Source organism: Aspergillus sclerotioniger (genome assembly GCF_003184525.1).
Source record: "Aspergillus sclerotioniger CBS 115572 chromosome Unknown BO94scaffold_24, whole genome shotgun sequence".
Lineage (NCBI taxonomy): Eukaryota > Fungi > Ascomycota > Eurotiomycetes > Eurotiales > Aspergillaceae > Aspergillus > Aspergillus sclerotioniger.
This window is the reverse complement of record NW_020291014.1, coordinates 314,306-330,170: the sequence shown is the minus strand read 5'-3', so window position 1 is coordinate 330,170 and position 15,865 is coordinate 314,306. Positions and strand designations below refer to the sequence as shown.

At 54.1% G+C, this 15,865-nt stretch overlaps 5 protein-coding genes across 5 annotated transcripts; 2 read left to right on the top strand and 3 right to left on the bottom strand.

The window, feature by feature from the left end:
* Positions 1–39: 39 nt before the first annotated feature.
* On the bottom strand, positions 40–1,233 carry sod4 (mitochondrial 37S ribosomal protein mS42). Its single transcript, XM_025612326.1, has 4 exons — positions 1,140–1,233; positions 898–1,078; positions 718–842; positions 40–667 (listed from the first exon to the last, which is right to left on the bottom strand). The coding sequence occupies exons 1-4, from the start codon at positions 1,197–1,199 to the stop codon at positions 140–142; spliced, it is 894 nt and encodes a 297-aa protein (XP_025464807.1). The 5' UTR covers positions 1,200–1,233; the 3' UTR covers positions 40–139.
* A 207-nt stretch (positions 1,234–1,440) lies between these two features.
* Positions 1,441–3,241, top strand: BO94DRAFT_537686 (uncharacterized protein). Its single transcript, XM_025612325.1, has one exon. It carries the CDS (start codon positions 1,839–1,841, stop codon positions 3,066–3,068), a length of 1,230 nt encoding a protein of 409 aa, XP_025464806.1. The 5' UTR covers positions 1,441–1,838; the 3' UTR covers positions 3,069–3,241.
* Positions 3,242–3,335: 94 nt separating this feature from the next.
* BO94DRAFT_558799 (uncharacterized protein) lies at positions 3,336–6,015 on the bottom strand (the record flags this gene model as incomplete). The annotated part of the gene is made up of 4 exons (XM_025614026.1): positions 3,336–4,754; positions 4,799–5,050; positions 5,376–5,619; positions 5,666–6,015. 4 exons carry the CDS (start codon positions 6,013–6,015, stop codon positions 3,336–3,338), a joined length of 2,265 nt encoding a protein of 754 aa, XP_025464805.1.
* A 418-nt stretch (positions 6,016–6,433) lies between these two features.
* Positions 6,434–8,390, top strand: BO94DRAFT_522202 (hemolysin III family protein). The gene is made up of 2 exons (XM_025610173.1): positions 6,434–6,854; positions 6,910–8,390. Exons 1-2 carry the CDS (start codon positions 6,663–6,665, stop codon positions 8,233–8,235), a joined length of 1,518 nt encoding a protein of 505 aa, XP_025464804.1. The 5' UTR covers positions 6,434–6,662; the 3' UTR covers positions 8,236–8,390.
* Positions 8,391–8,521: 131 nt separating this feature from the next.
* Positions 8,522–9,658, bottom strand: BO94DRAFT_537680 (phenylacetaldoxime dehydratase family protein). The gene has a single exon (XM_025612324.1). The coding sequence runs from the start codon at positions 9,569–9,571 to the stop codon at positions 8,537–8,539; it is 1,035 nt and encodes a 344-aa protein (XP_025464803.1). The 5' UTR covers positions 9,572–9,658; the 3' UTR covers positions 8,522–8,536.
* Between the last annotated feature and the right edge of the window lie 6,207 nt (positions 9,659–15,865).

Here is a 15,865-nt window from a genome sequence, read left to right as displayed (position 1 = left end):
ATAGAGAGGGAGGGGGTTTGTTGAGGGGTTGGGTATATGGCCAGAGGTAGAGGCAGCCTTAAATACTCCATTTGTATAATACAGTTTATCACATAAATGAACAGACAGAACAGAACAATAGAATCAAAGGTATACACGCCTACAGCATGCTCAAGTTCCGTTCCAGGTTGGCGTTCCGCCCAGCCCGCACCGAGCTGACCGCATTGTAGTTGTCAAACACCACCTCCCAGTTGATCCGGTCCCACCACCGCTCCAGATACTCGGCCTTGCCGCCAATGCCGTAGTCCATCATCCACACATGCTCCCACGTGTTCACACACAGAATCGGCTGCACGTCCAACGCGCCCGGGGCCATGTTCTTCTGGTTGGCCGCGTGTGCGCCCATCGCGCCCGCGAACTGGTTGCCCAGCGGCGCGTCAAGCGAGTGCGTCGCCATGTCCACCGGTTGGCGCCGCGCGTGCGCAGCCGGGTACGGCGAGCCGGCGTTGTACGTGCAGAAAATGTGCATCAGTCCCTCCCTCTCCAGGTTCTTAGCCAGCCAGACGAAACCCGGGCCGAACATGGCGTTGGCGGTGGCCAGGAAATCGAGCTTCAGGGATTCGATCGAGGAGCAGGTGTCGACGATGTCTTTGGCGAACGGTTCGGGGATCTGGGTGGGGGCGGGAGACTGTTCCTGTTAGAGGAGCTCGTGGGAGTCGGTCCGGCAAGTAAACTCACCAGGCAGTTGAAGAAGAAGTGGTTGTTGTGGGCCATCGAGGCGTAGTTGAACACGGATGCCATCTCCGGCCGCCGGGAGTATTTGACCAGCAGCTCTCCGGGCTTTGCATCGGCGTCGACGGTGTCTAGGAGGACGGGTCAGTCAGTTCACCGGCTGAGGAAAGTCAAGGGCGCACCCACCCTGCGTCATCAGGTTCAGCTTGTCAATGAGCAGCCCCTGGTATTGCGTCCACGAGAAGTCGAACGCCTCCGGTGATAGCAGCTCCGGAACACCATTGTTCTTGAAGTACTGGTCGTTGGATAATTGGGGCACGCGGTGCAGGCTGCGGACCTGGAAGCGTGGGAGCGCGGAGACGGGCTTCTGCGGAGGTCAGTTAGTCAAGGGCCCCCGGACATGGGACATTGGGGGAAGGCCAACTCACCTGGGAAAAGGCGGAGGCGGCACGCAGGCCGGACTGCGGCCGGAAGAGGCGGTTCAACATGGTGATGGGATGGACAGACGACGAGGTGCAAAGCAGCAGCGGTGATTCTGAAGGACCACCGCAGAATTTCCCGTCGCCGGCCTGCTGCCTGCCTCCTTCCGGCTTAGCGCCGATGAGGTAAGCCGGCGCCTCCTCCGCCAATCAGCGCCCCGCGATTTACTTCGCCGGCCACGGCCATTTCTCGCGGCATCTTCATCTCTTCTTCATCTCTACGCGCCGTCATCTGCACGCCACGGTTGGGTTCCAAACCCCCGAGCCTGTCATGGATCGACGCCTTCCCAGGGCCCATCCCGGCGCTATCTCAACCCCCCTCATTAGCCCATTGCCATATGATCCGTCCGCGGTGTCTATTTTGGGCCGGCGCCTGCCGCTGAATGATGTTTGTATCATGATGCTGCAGATGTTGGGTAGCAAATAGCGCTGTAGTAGCAATATGAGACCGCCGTGGTCTCGCTTTGTAGCAGAAGGCAAGTGTCTTTGTGAGTGTGCCCATTGTTCTTTCACCTTTCACGCCTGGTGCAGAGTTCTTTTGTCTAAACTTTCTTTCACACAACGTCCTTTCTTTGGCCTGAAAGACCTTTCAGCTTGTATTTCTTTTGATCCATTCTCTATCTATTCTTTAGGAGCTTCCATATTACCATGACAAGGTCAATTCATCTCAGAACCAGGCCAACAATGATACTGCTCTTCGCCCTCATCGCTTCGACGGTATCGCCAACGCAGGCCTTTGGCTTACTGCCTCGAAGCTCCGATTCTTGCCCTAGCAACTACAATAAATGTGCTGACAGCAAATTGCCGGCTTCATTCTGCTGCTCCAGTTCATCCACCTGCATCAGCTTGGACGACTCCAGCTCTGCCATCTGCTGTCCAGACGGTGAGAGCTGTCAATACATCGAGCCCATTACTTGCAATGTGCAGCTGCAAAACGCAACCGCACACCCCAAAAATTCTGTCAAGACCACCCGGCTGGACGATTCCCTGCCCACGTGTGGTAGCGCCTGCTGTCCCTTTGGATACACCTGCACCGGGGACTCGCTGTGTGTCATGAACACATCCAGCGCTTCCACAGCTGCCGCCAGTCAGTCGACCACAATGTCCACATCTACTGTTGGGTCAACGTCCACAGGATCAGTTATGTTCACAGCCTCAGCATCCACCACCGACGCCTCTGATCCTACCATCGTCCCCGTCAGCACCGGCTCGAAGTCCATCTCCGACAGCAGCAGCAGCAGTAACAGCACGTCCTCCGCTGCCCTCGCATCAAAGAGCACCTGCTCTTCATACCCCACCACTGCCATTCTAGCCGGCTTCTTCCCCGGTGCCATCTTTGGCGCCGTCCTAGCGTTCCTCTGCCTCTTCTTCTACCGCAGGTATCAGAACAAACACCAACCTCCCTCCGCAAAAGTGGCCCAATTGACCCGCCGCTCCTCAAAGGGCACGCTCATCGGGATCTCCTCCCCAATCCCCTCCGACGATTCCTCCTACCGCACCGACTTCCTCCTTCGTCGAAACAGATCCACAAAACGATACTCAGAGGGTGCGCGCTCACGGTTCCAACGGACCGGAACAAGAGTCAGAAGTCTATTTAACCCCAATTCCCCATCTAGGGTCAGTGTCCCAAAAACACTGGTCCCAGAAAGAGGAGGCGGCATGCCGACTCGCGTGCCGGTACCTGTACCTCCGTTGCCGATCTCCGTGACGCCGTTGCAGCCGGGCCGATCAGCATCAAAGAAGACACTGGCCCGGACAGAAAGTATCAGAGTGTACACACCGCCGGGGGTGTTCGCAACAACGGGGGTGTTGAAGCCGGATCCGTACCCCACGCATATTCGAACAGAAGGGACATTTGATGCGATGGACAAGTGTTGAATAATTATAATGGCTTTCTTTACTGTAAAATTGGCTGATGATATATTTCGCGATGTTTTGTTCTGTTTACTTGGCTTTTGGCCTAGGATAGAATAATAGTGGTGTGGTGTGGTGCATTCATGCTAGTTTGAGATACCTAGATAGTTAGTTGTCATAGCAATTACCTATAATTGATAAGAAATCGAAACAATGCAATGCAGATCTTATACTATACTATACATGACTTTCTCGGAAAAAAAGACAAGTCGAGATGAAATCTAACTAACCTCACTTCAATCGTCTCTCACGCCAACTCGCCACCAGCTTCTTCACTTCCTTCAATAATCCCACGATAAGCGGTACGCCTACCGGTCCCAGGAGCGGCAAGTACACCGCAACCTTGTGCTCATCAGGGAAATACATCTGGCCGACCATGCTCTTCTCGAAGAAGCTGCGCTCGGCCTCGACCTCGGCGACGCGGGCACTCGCTAGAGCGGCCTGGAATTGACCGTGGCGGAGATGGCTACATGCGGAGGTGAGGTGGGTGAGGGTGGTAGAGACGGAGGTGGCCACAGTGGCCGGGATGGGGATGGACGGAAGGGATTCGGTCAGCCGGGCGAGGGAACCCATGGTCGAGGAGGCGGAGAGAAGCAGGGTCGCGGCGCGGATGCGGGTGAGGGTTTGCAGACGGAGGGGAAGCGGAGGCGGGGTGGAGGGCGCGCCGAGGAGGGTGAGGAGTTGGTGAGAGAAGGTCATGAAGGCGGGACCGAGAGTGTCCTTGGTGAGATGGTGGAGCTGGTCGGGGGCGTCTATAGGGGTCGGGTTGAGAAGAAAGACGCCGCCCCATTGCGGAATGATCCAGCTGGTGGCCAGGCTGTCTTTGACCACGAGCGGGGACTGCGACGGGGCCGGGACGTAGAGGATGAAGTTGATGGTTGGGCCAGAGCCGATGCTCGGGCTGAGGGGCCATTCGGCAGCGTTGATAAACGCACTAAGGTCATCTTTTCTGAGCGTCCAGACAGCGTGAGCCTCGTCGTATTCAGGAGCCGGTGCAGTAGGGGAGAAGCCCGCATAGAGCTGGACTTGGGTGTCGACGGTGAAATTGCTGATGGGGGAGAAGGCCTCGAGGACGGGAGTGATGTAGTCATGCACGGCCGCTTGAATGTCCCAGGAGGAAGGGGCAGAGCCGGGGGTGAAGAGGCTAAACGCGAGGTGGTAGGTGTCGGCGTATTTCATAGAGCGGCGCAGGCGGCGGGTGACGCTCTCTGCTAGATCCGGGGAGATGTGTGCGCTGGGGATGTTGTTGTCGGAGAGGACCTGCGCGATTATGGCCTTTTCTTCGGCGAAGAGGAGTTGCAGCTCGCTTGCGATAAAGGCGGAGAGCGGCGAGTTGGAGGCCGACGGGGGCGGGATCTGACTCGGAGGATAGAAGACATCGAGCTGGGTGGTGTCGGGGTGGAGGGCTGCTTGGGGAGTGGTGAGGTCGTCCTGGGCCACCAGGCGGACAGTCAATGCGGTGTCGGCGGCGTCGTCGGCGAGGGGCTGGTCTGGGTTCTCGTTGGAGAGCTTCAGTCGCAGATGGTGTGCAGAGAATTCATTGAGGTCATCGAGAGCGTGCTGGGTGGAACGGAGGAGATGCTGAGCCTCGATCTCGGGCAGGGAGGGGGTCTCGACGCGGATCTCGAGGGGGAAGACTGGCCGACAGGTCTGGCAAATGTTAGCGGAGTGGTGAATGGCGTCGAGGTGCTTACTTTGCCATCGGCCCAATCGATCATGTCCGGGACAGGCAGTCGGGCACGGTAAATGGAGGTGGTCTTCCACCAGATGGGAAAGCCCAGAAAGATGATCACAGCCCAGAAGGCCGCAATGACCTTGAACCGAGTCCGAATGGCCTCGGGCTTCTCGGGGGGCGGCAGACGCGGGGTGGCGGTCATGGCGTGGTCGGAGGAGACAGTCTGGAGAGACGTCTGGGCATCATTCTTGGCAGTCATGACCAGGACATGCTTGGAGGAAGTAGTGGTTGCAGAGGAGTGGAAGGTGAAGTTGGAGAAGTGAGAGATGGAGATGAGATGCGGCAGCCAAGGCGGAGAACAGCCCCCGCCAGTTGGCCGACACCCTACGAAACACCAACCATCTACTGCGATACAAGTACCATTGCTAATTCTATCCGAATAAATTCATGCCTCGGGGTATCTAACCAATGCGCCATTATCATAAACAACCAAGACAGCCTCTCCCTAATATTCCTTCTCAAAGAGCTTCTGGATCGGTTTGGCCGCCTGCCTTGGTTAGCTGGGTCCACATAAAGGGAATGAAGGGAGAGCCTACGTCGATAAACCTTTCCAGGTCCTTGTCCAGACTGGCCAAATCCTCCTTTCGCTTGTTGTTCTCCGCAATCAATGCCTGCTTGCGCTTTAGCAGCTCCTGTCGCGCCTGTTCCAACTTCTCCCGCTCCGCATGTTCGTGGTGGATCCGCGCAACCATCAATTCGTGATCATCCGACTGCTGATGCTCCGGGAATAAAGCCAGAAACTCCTCCGGCGGGATCAACGGGAGGGCGCGATATTTATGACTAACCAGGTCAGTACACACGTCATCCACCACGGCCAGACACCTACTCGTAAGCCTCGCAGGCGGCAATCTCGCCGGTAAGATGTCGTTGCTCATAGTACAGGTTCTGAAGCTGAAGATGGAGACGGTCGATCTCCTGGCGGGCCTCCGCGGTGGATTGTTTGGTCTCACGCACGCGCACGATCGCATCGCGGTTCTGGCCCCGCAGCCGAGCCAGCAGAGCAAACAGTTGTTTCTGCTCCCTCGAGGCCGCCAGGGCGCGATCGTGGGGATCCGTCGAGAGGTCGGCAGTGGGATCCAAGGTAGCTAACAGTTTCATGCATTGATCGCGGGTCTCGGCGCTGAGCCCGAGCACGGGCAGCAGTGAAGGATTGGCGACAATGTCCCGGATGGCCATGGCGATGAGTGGTGGTTGTCACAGGTTAGTGAATTGTTCCGACGGAGAGGCGGAGAGAGAGCGAGAGAGCGAGAGAGCAAGAGTGGTTCGGAGGTGGCTGGTGGCAAGATGCAACGCCAACGTGGAGCAGAGGCGGTCGCTGATGGGCCGAACGATAAGGTTGGGTTCAACGAAGGAGCCAAATGGCTTGTAGAGTTGCTGCAGGTCGGAGAGGCTGGAGGGAAAAAGGCGTTGGCAGTTGGACCACCCGGATTTCCCCACCGGGATTTGTTTGTCGCTCTGGCTTCTCCTCTTCTTCGTCTTTTACTCCTCTTTGCCTTGCCGCTGACAGGGCTGATTCTTTCTCTTCTTCGTTTCACACTGCCTTTCTGACTGTACGGGCTGCTGTTGGATTACATCGCCTCTTCGTCTCTCCTTTTTCTCTTTTCTCTTTCCTTTCTCTCTTCTCCTCTCCTCTCCTCTCCCCTCTCCTCTCTCCTTGCATCTTCCATAATCTTCTCGGGTCGAGTACGTCTAGAGTCCCTCCTCCGCTTGCCGGTCCTCCCGATCCCCACCTGTGCCCAACCACCACTGACTCTTCCTCTTCTCCCTCCCCAGGTTATGTGGAATTGATTTCCTACGCCGTGGATTGTTCCTCATCGTGCACCATGGCCTGCTCCGCTCAATCCGTCACCATCGAATCCTACCCCGAGGCCAAGGACATGGCCTCCGCCTCCGCCTCCGCCTATGCCACCCCCGGCGAAGAGATGGCTCTCCTGAGAGACCGTCGTCGCAGACACTCCTTTCACACGGCTCGCAAGCTGTCCTGCGACTACGATGCAGACGCTGTCTTTCTACGGGTACACTCCGCCCACCTCTCCACCGCCAATGCTGTCCCCTGACTGACAACCGCAGGTGGAGCTCTTTCTCACCGAGCTCGAGCGACGCCTCCACTGGCTCGAACAATACCGCAAGTCCCACATGGATCAGATCGACGCCAGCCTCCGCCGTGGATATGCCACCCTCGAGGCCGTGCGGGATTCCTGCTCCCACGCCTCGGGGGAGCTCATGGGCGGCGGGAAAAAGCGGGCCAAAATCTTGGTCGAAACGCTCGAGGACCGCTACATGGACGCCCTGGCCACCAAGGAGACCCTCGAACAAAAGGCTCAGGCCGGCGTGCGCCTGATGGAGTCGTTCCTGGTCGAACTGGAATCCCGCGCCCACGCCGTCCGCGACCGTGGCATCTACGGTGCCATTGATGACGGCTTGAAGGCCATGGACTCGAAGCTGGTGCATGCCCGCGAGGTGGTTGACGAGGGCATGGAACGGGCTCGCCGCGCCAAAGACGCTCTACGGGAGAACATTGATCGCGCCATCCTGCTGGCTCAGGAACAGCGGTTGATCACATACGCGGATCTCCCGCACCCGTGGCGGGTGAACCCGCACATCCTGCAGGGGTACCGCTTCACCCACTCCAAGGTCGAATGCTTCACCTCTGTCTTTACCTTTTCCAACGAAATGTTCAACATCTGGTCCCACCTGATCGGCCTGTTCATTGTCCTTTCCATCGCCTTCTATTTCTATCCCTTGACCCCCAACTTCCACCTCAGCACCCAGACCGACATCCTCGTCGCTGCGGTCTTCTTCTTCGCCGCCTGCAAGTGCCTCGTCTGCAGCACCCTGTGGCACACGATGAACAGTATCGCCAGTCAGACTCTGCTGGAGCGGTTTGCCTGCGTTGACTACACGGGCATCTCGATGCTGGTGGCAGCGTCCATTGTGACCACCGAGTACACGGCCTTTTACTGCGAGCCGGTGTCCCGGTGGGTGTACATCCTGCTGACCATGTCGTTGGGCATCGGGGGTGTCATCCTGCCGTGGCACCCAACCTTCAATCGGGCCGATCTGGCGTGGGCCCGCGTGGCCTTTTACGTGTCGCTGGCGCTGACGGGCTTTGCCCCGCTGGCGCAGCTCACCTACACGCGCGGCTTCGCCTGGTGCCTGTACTTCTACGCACCAGTGGTGAAGAGCATCTTGGTTTACTTTGTGGGAGCGTGCGTGTATGCGTCGCAGGTGCCCGAGCGGTGGCGCCCGGGGTTGTTCGACTACGTGGGTGGCAGCCACAACATCTGGCATTTGGCGGTACTGGGCGGGATCCTGTTCCACTACTGTGCCATGCAGGACCTGTTTGCGGGGGCGTTCCAGCGGGCGCAGGGCGAGTGTCCGAACCTGGCCAAGTAGGTGTCTGGGGTGTAGACAAAAGGGAGTGTTAATAGACCATTTAGAGGTAGAGGATTGATTTTCTTTCTACTTTACTTTCCTTGACCCATATCGTTCTTGTACATAGTTTGCTGTGATTGTCATTTGACTAGACGAACATAGATCTCATCATCATCATCATCAGACATTCCCCCTTTGCATCCATCATTGTGTGGTCATTCTCCTCCCCTCTTCTCAACACCACCCCCTCCAACAAAAGACATTCAACCCCAACATCGAACCCCAACCCCAACCCCCAATCTAATTCCTCAAAACTCAAAACTCAAAACTTCAACCCCATCAACCCCGTCCCCTCCAAACACCCCACATACTCAGCCTCAAAATCCCCATCCCTCAACACCGCCGTCTCAACCCACAACTTCAACCCGCCCGGAAACATCACCCCTCCAGGCCCATACGCCTCCATAAACGACTTGCGGAGTTTCACGTGCGCCACGTTCGTCCTCCCCAAGTTCTCCATGTGGTCGAGGTCCAGGAAGTAGAGGAGTTGGATGTCTCGGGTTAGGGTTAATGGGTAGGTGTTTCTTTGGGGTGTGGTGGAAGAGGATGAGGATGAGGAAGAGGCAGAAGGGTTATAGCATGCTCTAGAGGATAAAACGCCCTTTTTGACACCCGCGTCTAGGGCCTGAGAAACCCATTCTTGGGCTAGGGAGTCGAAGTTCTCGGTCCAGTAGGATTTTTCGGTCTCTGAGGCGGCGGTGTGGTCTTGGCCTTCGATTACGAAGCAGAGGTTGTTGGGGATGGTGGTTAGGGTTTTTTTGCCGGGGATTATTTTGCTAGTATTCTCTGGTGATGAGGAGGGGGAGGGGTCATTGGTGGTGGTGGTGGTGATGTGGTCCGTTGAGAATGGACAAGTGATGTTCTTTTCGGCGATTCGGTCGGGATAACATCCCCAGTATCCGCTTAGATTCGGGTGTAGTTCGATCTTGCCCATGTGCATGCATCCTGAGGGCGTGTTGTGGTTGGAGGCGCCTTGGATGCGGTCCGGGTGGATGGTCAGGGCTTCGCGGTAGATGCCGGCCGTGTCGGGGAGGGTGGAGAAGAAGGTGGTTACGGCTGGGGAGGTGGACCAGGTTTGGTAGGAGGTGGTGGGCCAGTAGGTGAGGTGGATGGTGGAGGTGGAATTGGAGGTCGGGGAGTGCTGGGTTAGGGTTTCGGTGTGGGTGAGGAGAGAGTCGGTTTGGGCGGTGGTGAGGAGCTCATTGAGGGTGGTGATGAGGGCCGCTGGGGTGTGGGGTTGGGTGCCGATGATGGTGAGAGTGAAAGGGGTGTTTGGGGGGAGGGAGGCGAGAAACATCTTGTCTTTGTTTGGTGTTTGGTTTGATTGTGGTTGTAGTGGGAATTAAGTCTGCACCTGATGAGAGGAGTATAGCGTAAGGTAGGACAGAATGCAGGGTTGGAATCTCAGCCGCTTTCATTCCCGTCAAAGGAGACCGGGTGTTTATATAGACGGCAACGGATGCTTCCGCCCCTCTGGGGAGGGGCATTGTCAGAGATAGATGTGAAAGGGCTCCTTCGGGTGGTCGTGTTGTAACCCTGGTACTGGTAGACAGAGATGGAGTTCATCCACATCGTGAAGACACTAAGCCGACTAACCCTGGTCGGGCCATGCTAGATTCATCTGTCAGCAATGTCTGCTCCAATCGCAGGTCATTAAATGTCAGACTGGAGACAGTGGGAATATCTGTGGCTGCAATGCCACACCATGATTGGTTATTTCGTTAACTAAGCTCCGCAGTGAGCTGCATCCTACTAGGTAGCCATGAACACTCAGCTACCATCTGACATAGAGCAATGGAGGATGGGGGCTAGTATCTGATAAACGCTTCGCTGCGGAGCCTTTCTGTCTTTGACATCCTTGCTGGTACCATAATGTCTCGGTCGACTATCAGTTCACTGTATCTTCGCTCTTGAGGCATATTTGGTTATGGGAAAATCAAGACGAATGCTCTTTTCAAAAATGCCATGGTCGCATAGTAACTGTCTGTAGACTTCCGTACGGGCTGTTTGCAAGTCCCGAATATATATATTGTGCTGTCAATGTATTCGGTTGCTGCGGAACGAACGATAGGGTGGTCCCCTTCAGGAATCCTGGGACAAGGGTAATCTGAAGATATACTACGTTTGTCAGTAAAAAGTCCAAATGTGTTAGACATATATTTTGTATAGTGACAAGAGCAATCAGGTAAACATGACGTAGGGAAGAACAGACCATCATCCATCCTCATGCCAGCTCAGGCAGCCTGATTCGTCAGTGCGTGGCTCCCAATAGGGGAGATAAAGCTGCTATAACGTTAAAGATAGCTTGAGATGCTGCAACAGACTTCTTGTTATAACTGTATGCTGGAGTTCACTCTTCGACAACACTTCCCATATGGAGAGAAGGTAGTCCTCGTATCATTGATGTAGGGGTCCAATCAATGGAGCCCACATATATCTGGATACTAGAGTTACAGTGCTGGATAATATTGGATGAATCTTAGCATAGACTAACACTATTATATATGAAGAAGATGCCAGATGAGATGAAGACTCTCTAGGAGGAAGGCTACATCCCGGAGAGGAAAGGCGAAAGAATCAGGTGACCTATATACAATCACCAACGCATGCTGTCTAATTCAACTGTCTAGAATCATATTTTGGATGATAATGTTAGTTGAATGTCCTGGTTCTCATGTTAAGAGGTCTGATACAGCTCTGGGGGCTTACTACTCATGTGCCAAAGTCTATGGCTAGGGATAAAAATTTACTCACTAATTTGAGATCTTCTACGTAAAGCTCCCGGGAAAACTTACTGAACACTATTGAGCTTCGTGTGTTGATCTTCTGTAATAACATTTGCTTGCTATATGCTTGTGGTTGATTAATGTGGTGGGGGCTTTTAACCAAGAGCTATAGCAGAATGTGTATCCATCGAGTGAGTTCTCTACCAGGAGATATATCTTTTTCTATTACTGAACCCGGTAGTAGAGGGTAGAGAGATGGCATAGTCTGGAAAAGACAGGATCGGAGAAGAGACGAAGTTTAATGATAGAGTATGGGCAAGTTATTCGTGTGAGAAAGGGTTTATGGATACCATCCTGGGAGGTATGCACTGCCTTGGCATATCTTCCAGGTCCTCAAGATGACAAATATTCTTTTGGTATTCAAATGCAATAGTCCAGGTGGCATCCTTGATGTCAAACGCCCAAGCATGGGTTGTGGCATATGCTCCACTCACGTCTTAAACCTGAGTGGATGCAGGCCATCCTACGAAGGAACTTAAATCATCCTACCACAGCCTCGAAGAACGGGATGCCCTCCCACGCTAGGGATGGTAAACATCACATTTGTCAACAAAGTGTTCTGAGATGACTTCATGATACATGATCCGCTGGTATGAACACCCTGTCAACAGAGAAATAGAAGTCGGAAGTGATCGACAAAGTCGTACCTCGTACATTCGAGTAATGTCAATGGGCCTCTGGCAAGAGATGAGCACGGTTAGGCTGCGCGTCCAATGCACATCTTGCAAGGTGCATGGGATGAGGATATGCATGGGATCAGGAAGATCCTGGTCCAACTTTGCATCTGTTCGCATGACCTCTGCAATACCAGGTGGGGTCAACCACATCTCACATGCTGAGACAACCTCTAATTGGCGTGGGATTGCGCTTCAGGTGCCAGCTGATCAGGTTGTATACCCACATCACTCGTACCTTCGAAGCACCCCACTCACGTCACGCTGCTTGCGAGGCCAGGATCAAAGCAATGAGGTCCCAAGTGAGCATGTGTAGAGCTGAAAATTAGACGACTTTAATGATAGACAGCCGATACTGGCCGTTGTCCACTTCTGTTATCCACCCGGAAAAGGGTTAGACATCTCACTGGCGGTAAAACAGGGATTGCTGTGACAGTGCCTCTATCCATGCATCTGTGTCCTTCGCTTGCAAGCTCATGCTGCCATCGCATCCTGTTTTCAAGAACCATCAACGTCACCCACCCAGGTCCTTTCAACCGACTACCTTAGACTCGGTGAGTTAATCCTGGCACTGCGCCACATTTGTTCACGTTGCAGTAACAGTCAAACTACCTGAAACTCCGGAGATGTAATTGTGGGATTGCCCAACGCCTCGACGCCACGGGCAGACCCACCCTGGTTGCCTTCAGGTTGCCTTGAGAGACTTGCCTGTGGGATGCCGCCGTTTTTGCCATGTGGGAAGGTAGCCTCGGGAAAGTAGGCCCATTAAGTGGGAACCATAAGGCTGATCACGGCATATCTGGATGGTCAAGTTCCGGTGAGTGCAACCGATGCTTAGAGACCCCAAGTCACTGGAATATGCTCACGATGAGGGCTCTATCGAAAAGCAACAAGCACCAAAAATATGAAAAGGATCTCGTGATTACCATGATCCTCGTATAGTCGTTATGCTGGGTCCCCCACGAGGATTGAGAAGAGCCAATATAGTTTCATTACGACAGGGAACCAAAAACCCGAGCACCTGTGCAGCGTGCTTTCTGTGAGCGTCGGAGTCCTCTAATACATTATCCTGCTATGATTTTCCCTGGTTGCGCCTGTGATTGTTCTTTTACATCCCTGCTTATCTTGCTCTGTCTTCACATCCAGTCAATGGGAAATCCGGAGTGCCATGCGGGTGGCCGTTGCACTTCCACGTCTCGCTAAGCCGGTGTTTCAGCTGTCATCTGGGTTGAGAAACCTAAATTTGGTATACAGCATCCCACCAGTATGATCATGTGTGAACCATTCGGGTCACGCATGCACCGTACATCAATCCTGGAGTGGATCGACCAGTCCTATTCAACGTCATTACTGCATACCTTGCTTGTTAGGACCCACAGCGCATCATTTCGTCCGTATCCACTGTTGGTGGCCCCTCCTGCCCAAAGTAGCATGTAACGAAGGCGGACAACGGACTTACAAAGGTATGTCACAGAACTAGAGAGATCAATCTTTGGGTGGGATGATAACGGCATAACGCTTGTTCGTTGTGCACCAGGGCCAAAGCCACCTGCAGAATCAGATCTAACCTCTGTTCATAACTGGTCTTGATGGCCTGAATAGGAAGCAGTATCCGAGTTAGATGCTTGCTAGGACAGAACATCCCACCCTCATGCTCGAGCTTTTGGCTAGGGCATGTTAGTGCAGCTTCATGGCAACCTCCAGCCATACTAATGAACGTATCCTGTGCTAAATTGGCAATTTCCCCACTGGTTCAGGGTCAAACTTCGCAATACCAAAAGTCCATGCCGGTACTGCCAAAATACTAAGCGGATATGCCGGAAGACGCAGTCTAGAGTGACAAACCTTTCGCAACAGACCTCAGTCGGCTACCAGATACCGAATGATGAGTATGTTTCACTCGCCTCAAGGATCATAGTCGTTCTAGCCCTTGAATTTCCAGGATTTGGAAAGAGAGAACACACCCGATATGATCCCTGGTTTCCACTCAAGGTTATACGACAGTCAAGAATTTGTCACATATCCTTGAGTTCCTACATGCATGACAAGGAACATGCTTATGCCGGGTGATGACAGTGCATCCCGTCGCGCATGTATAAAAAGCAAATGACTCATTCCATGTCGCGGCTTGAGCCGACGCTCCAAGGGCCCAGCCTCGTGGAGAACTCAGGCTGAGCATACCTTTGCGACATAATCTTGGCAGCTTGCGGAAGCGAATACGAATGTGAATTAAACTCCGAGAGACGAAATGGTGTCCCCTGCTTCGCAGCGTCTGTGTGACTCCATATAGACTGGGCGGCAGAGCTCTAGCTTTTTCGTCCCTGAAAAAGAAGAGGCCGTAGGTTCCGAAGTGCTCCTGCGTGAAGGATTTCCGGCTTAGACCTAGCTCTCCGTGAAATGAAGATTAAACGCGGATCCCTGCCAAGGCTGTCCATGATCCGAGCATACCTCTGGGAAAAGGGAGGAAAAAAGCAAAAGTGGTTGGCTTATTGACGAATGCCAACAGGCCAACGGAGAACGCCGGCTGGCAGTCATTCACATTTCCGATGAGGCCTCATCAGCTGCTCGCGTCACCCTCGTTCTTGGTGCCTGACGTAACTAATTTCTGGCGGCTGTTTCAGCTGTCCTGCGCATGAGGGACGACTGCTTGTCATGCTAATTTTGTGGCGGCCGGAAGGGGCTGTACAGGGAAAAGAGTTACGCCGAATAACAGGGGTAGGTGAAGACGGGGAACACTCAATTCCCCGGAATTCAACCAGGCTGTTTCATGCATTCGTCCTAAATCCTGCCTAAGGCTTCAGTGAAAAGAGGATCAGCGACGTGCAGTTGCGGTGCCGATACTTGCCGCATTGGCTGCGAACACCAGATCTCACGGCCTGCACAATGTTCAGGGCGCAGCCAGCTGAGGGTTGTGTCTCTCCCCTTCCGGTTCCGTACTTTTAAGGCTCGGCCGCTGCCATAGTTCGGCTCGGTTCGAGACATGGCAGCTCTGACCAGCAGTCCACGCGGGAGGGTAAGCTTGACTGACTCGAAGTTTGATTACCATGTTTCTTCGGGTTTGTCCTCCGGTGGCTGGTCCAGTAGACCTGGCAACGACGTATCGATTCCTTGATCCAAGTTACTTGGAGTCATCCCAGGACGCATCCCATAGTACCTGCCACTCCACACCAACGTGAACGGCCAAGGGTGGCCCATGTAGGCCGGATTTCTTGCCGAATGAAAGCAGAACGAAAGATAAGGTTGCTGGGGCCAGGAGCTTGGACCAAGTGTGCCTTGCAGGCGCGCAGTGAAACCAACCCCCGTGTCCACGACCAGGGGAAAGAAAAGTAAAAAATTATTGACATTATTATTCACTTGGCTCTTCAATAAATTCGTATATCCCCTCAATCCTGTGGCCGAGCTCCGTTGCACTCGCATCACCGGAATGCGGTCCGGTCCTAGGACGTGATGAATCAATAGCACTGGCGGAGTTTCCCTATGGATACCTATCCCCGCGGACTGGCGCAATGACAGACCGTTTTTGGTCCATCGTCCGCCGGCGGAGATATCCGCAAGGGCGCTGTCCTATTCGGGGGAGTCGAAAGTGGAAAGCAATCGGCCCGGTGTGCTTGAAAGGCTCAACGCTTTATGAGAGAGACCTTGAGCCCCTTTTCGGGATGCTTCTCCGAGGATCCCTTAGATTGCCAGGCACCGTTTCCCCCCTCTCACCCTGGTAGCCGTTCATAGTCTCCTTTAGGCTGTGCAACGGACCCGACGTTCTGGTAAGCCATGCGAAGGAGGCAGCCGGACTTCCGCCAGCTCGGCGGATCTAGCGTTAGTTGCCAAATATGATGATTAGGTCCGTGGATTGACGCAGGGTACTTTCGACGGTACTCCGTGGTTTGCCATTATTTACGGTAGTGTCATCGTGAACCGTGATTGTCGAAGCCAAATTTAGAAAGTGACAATTGCTTTTATGCGCATCCTAATTTCTTATCGCGCGGCGTGGACGCCCATCCCCTTTCTGACTGGTCCAACGGGAAAAGCAAAGATGACAGAGCACTGGCCAGCTGCAATCTCTAGGGAGAACGAGGCTTGGTAAGAATGCTCCTTTTCAGCAAGCATGTAGTTGATCGTTTGATTAAAGGGACA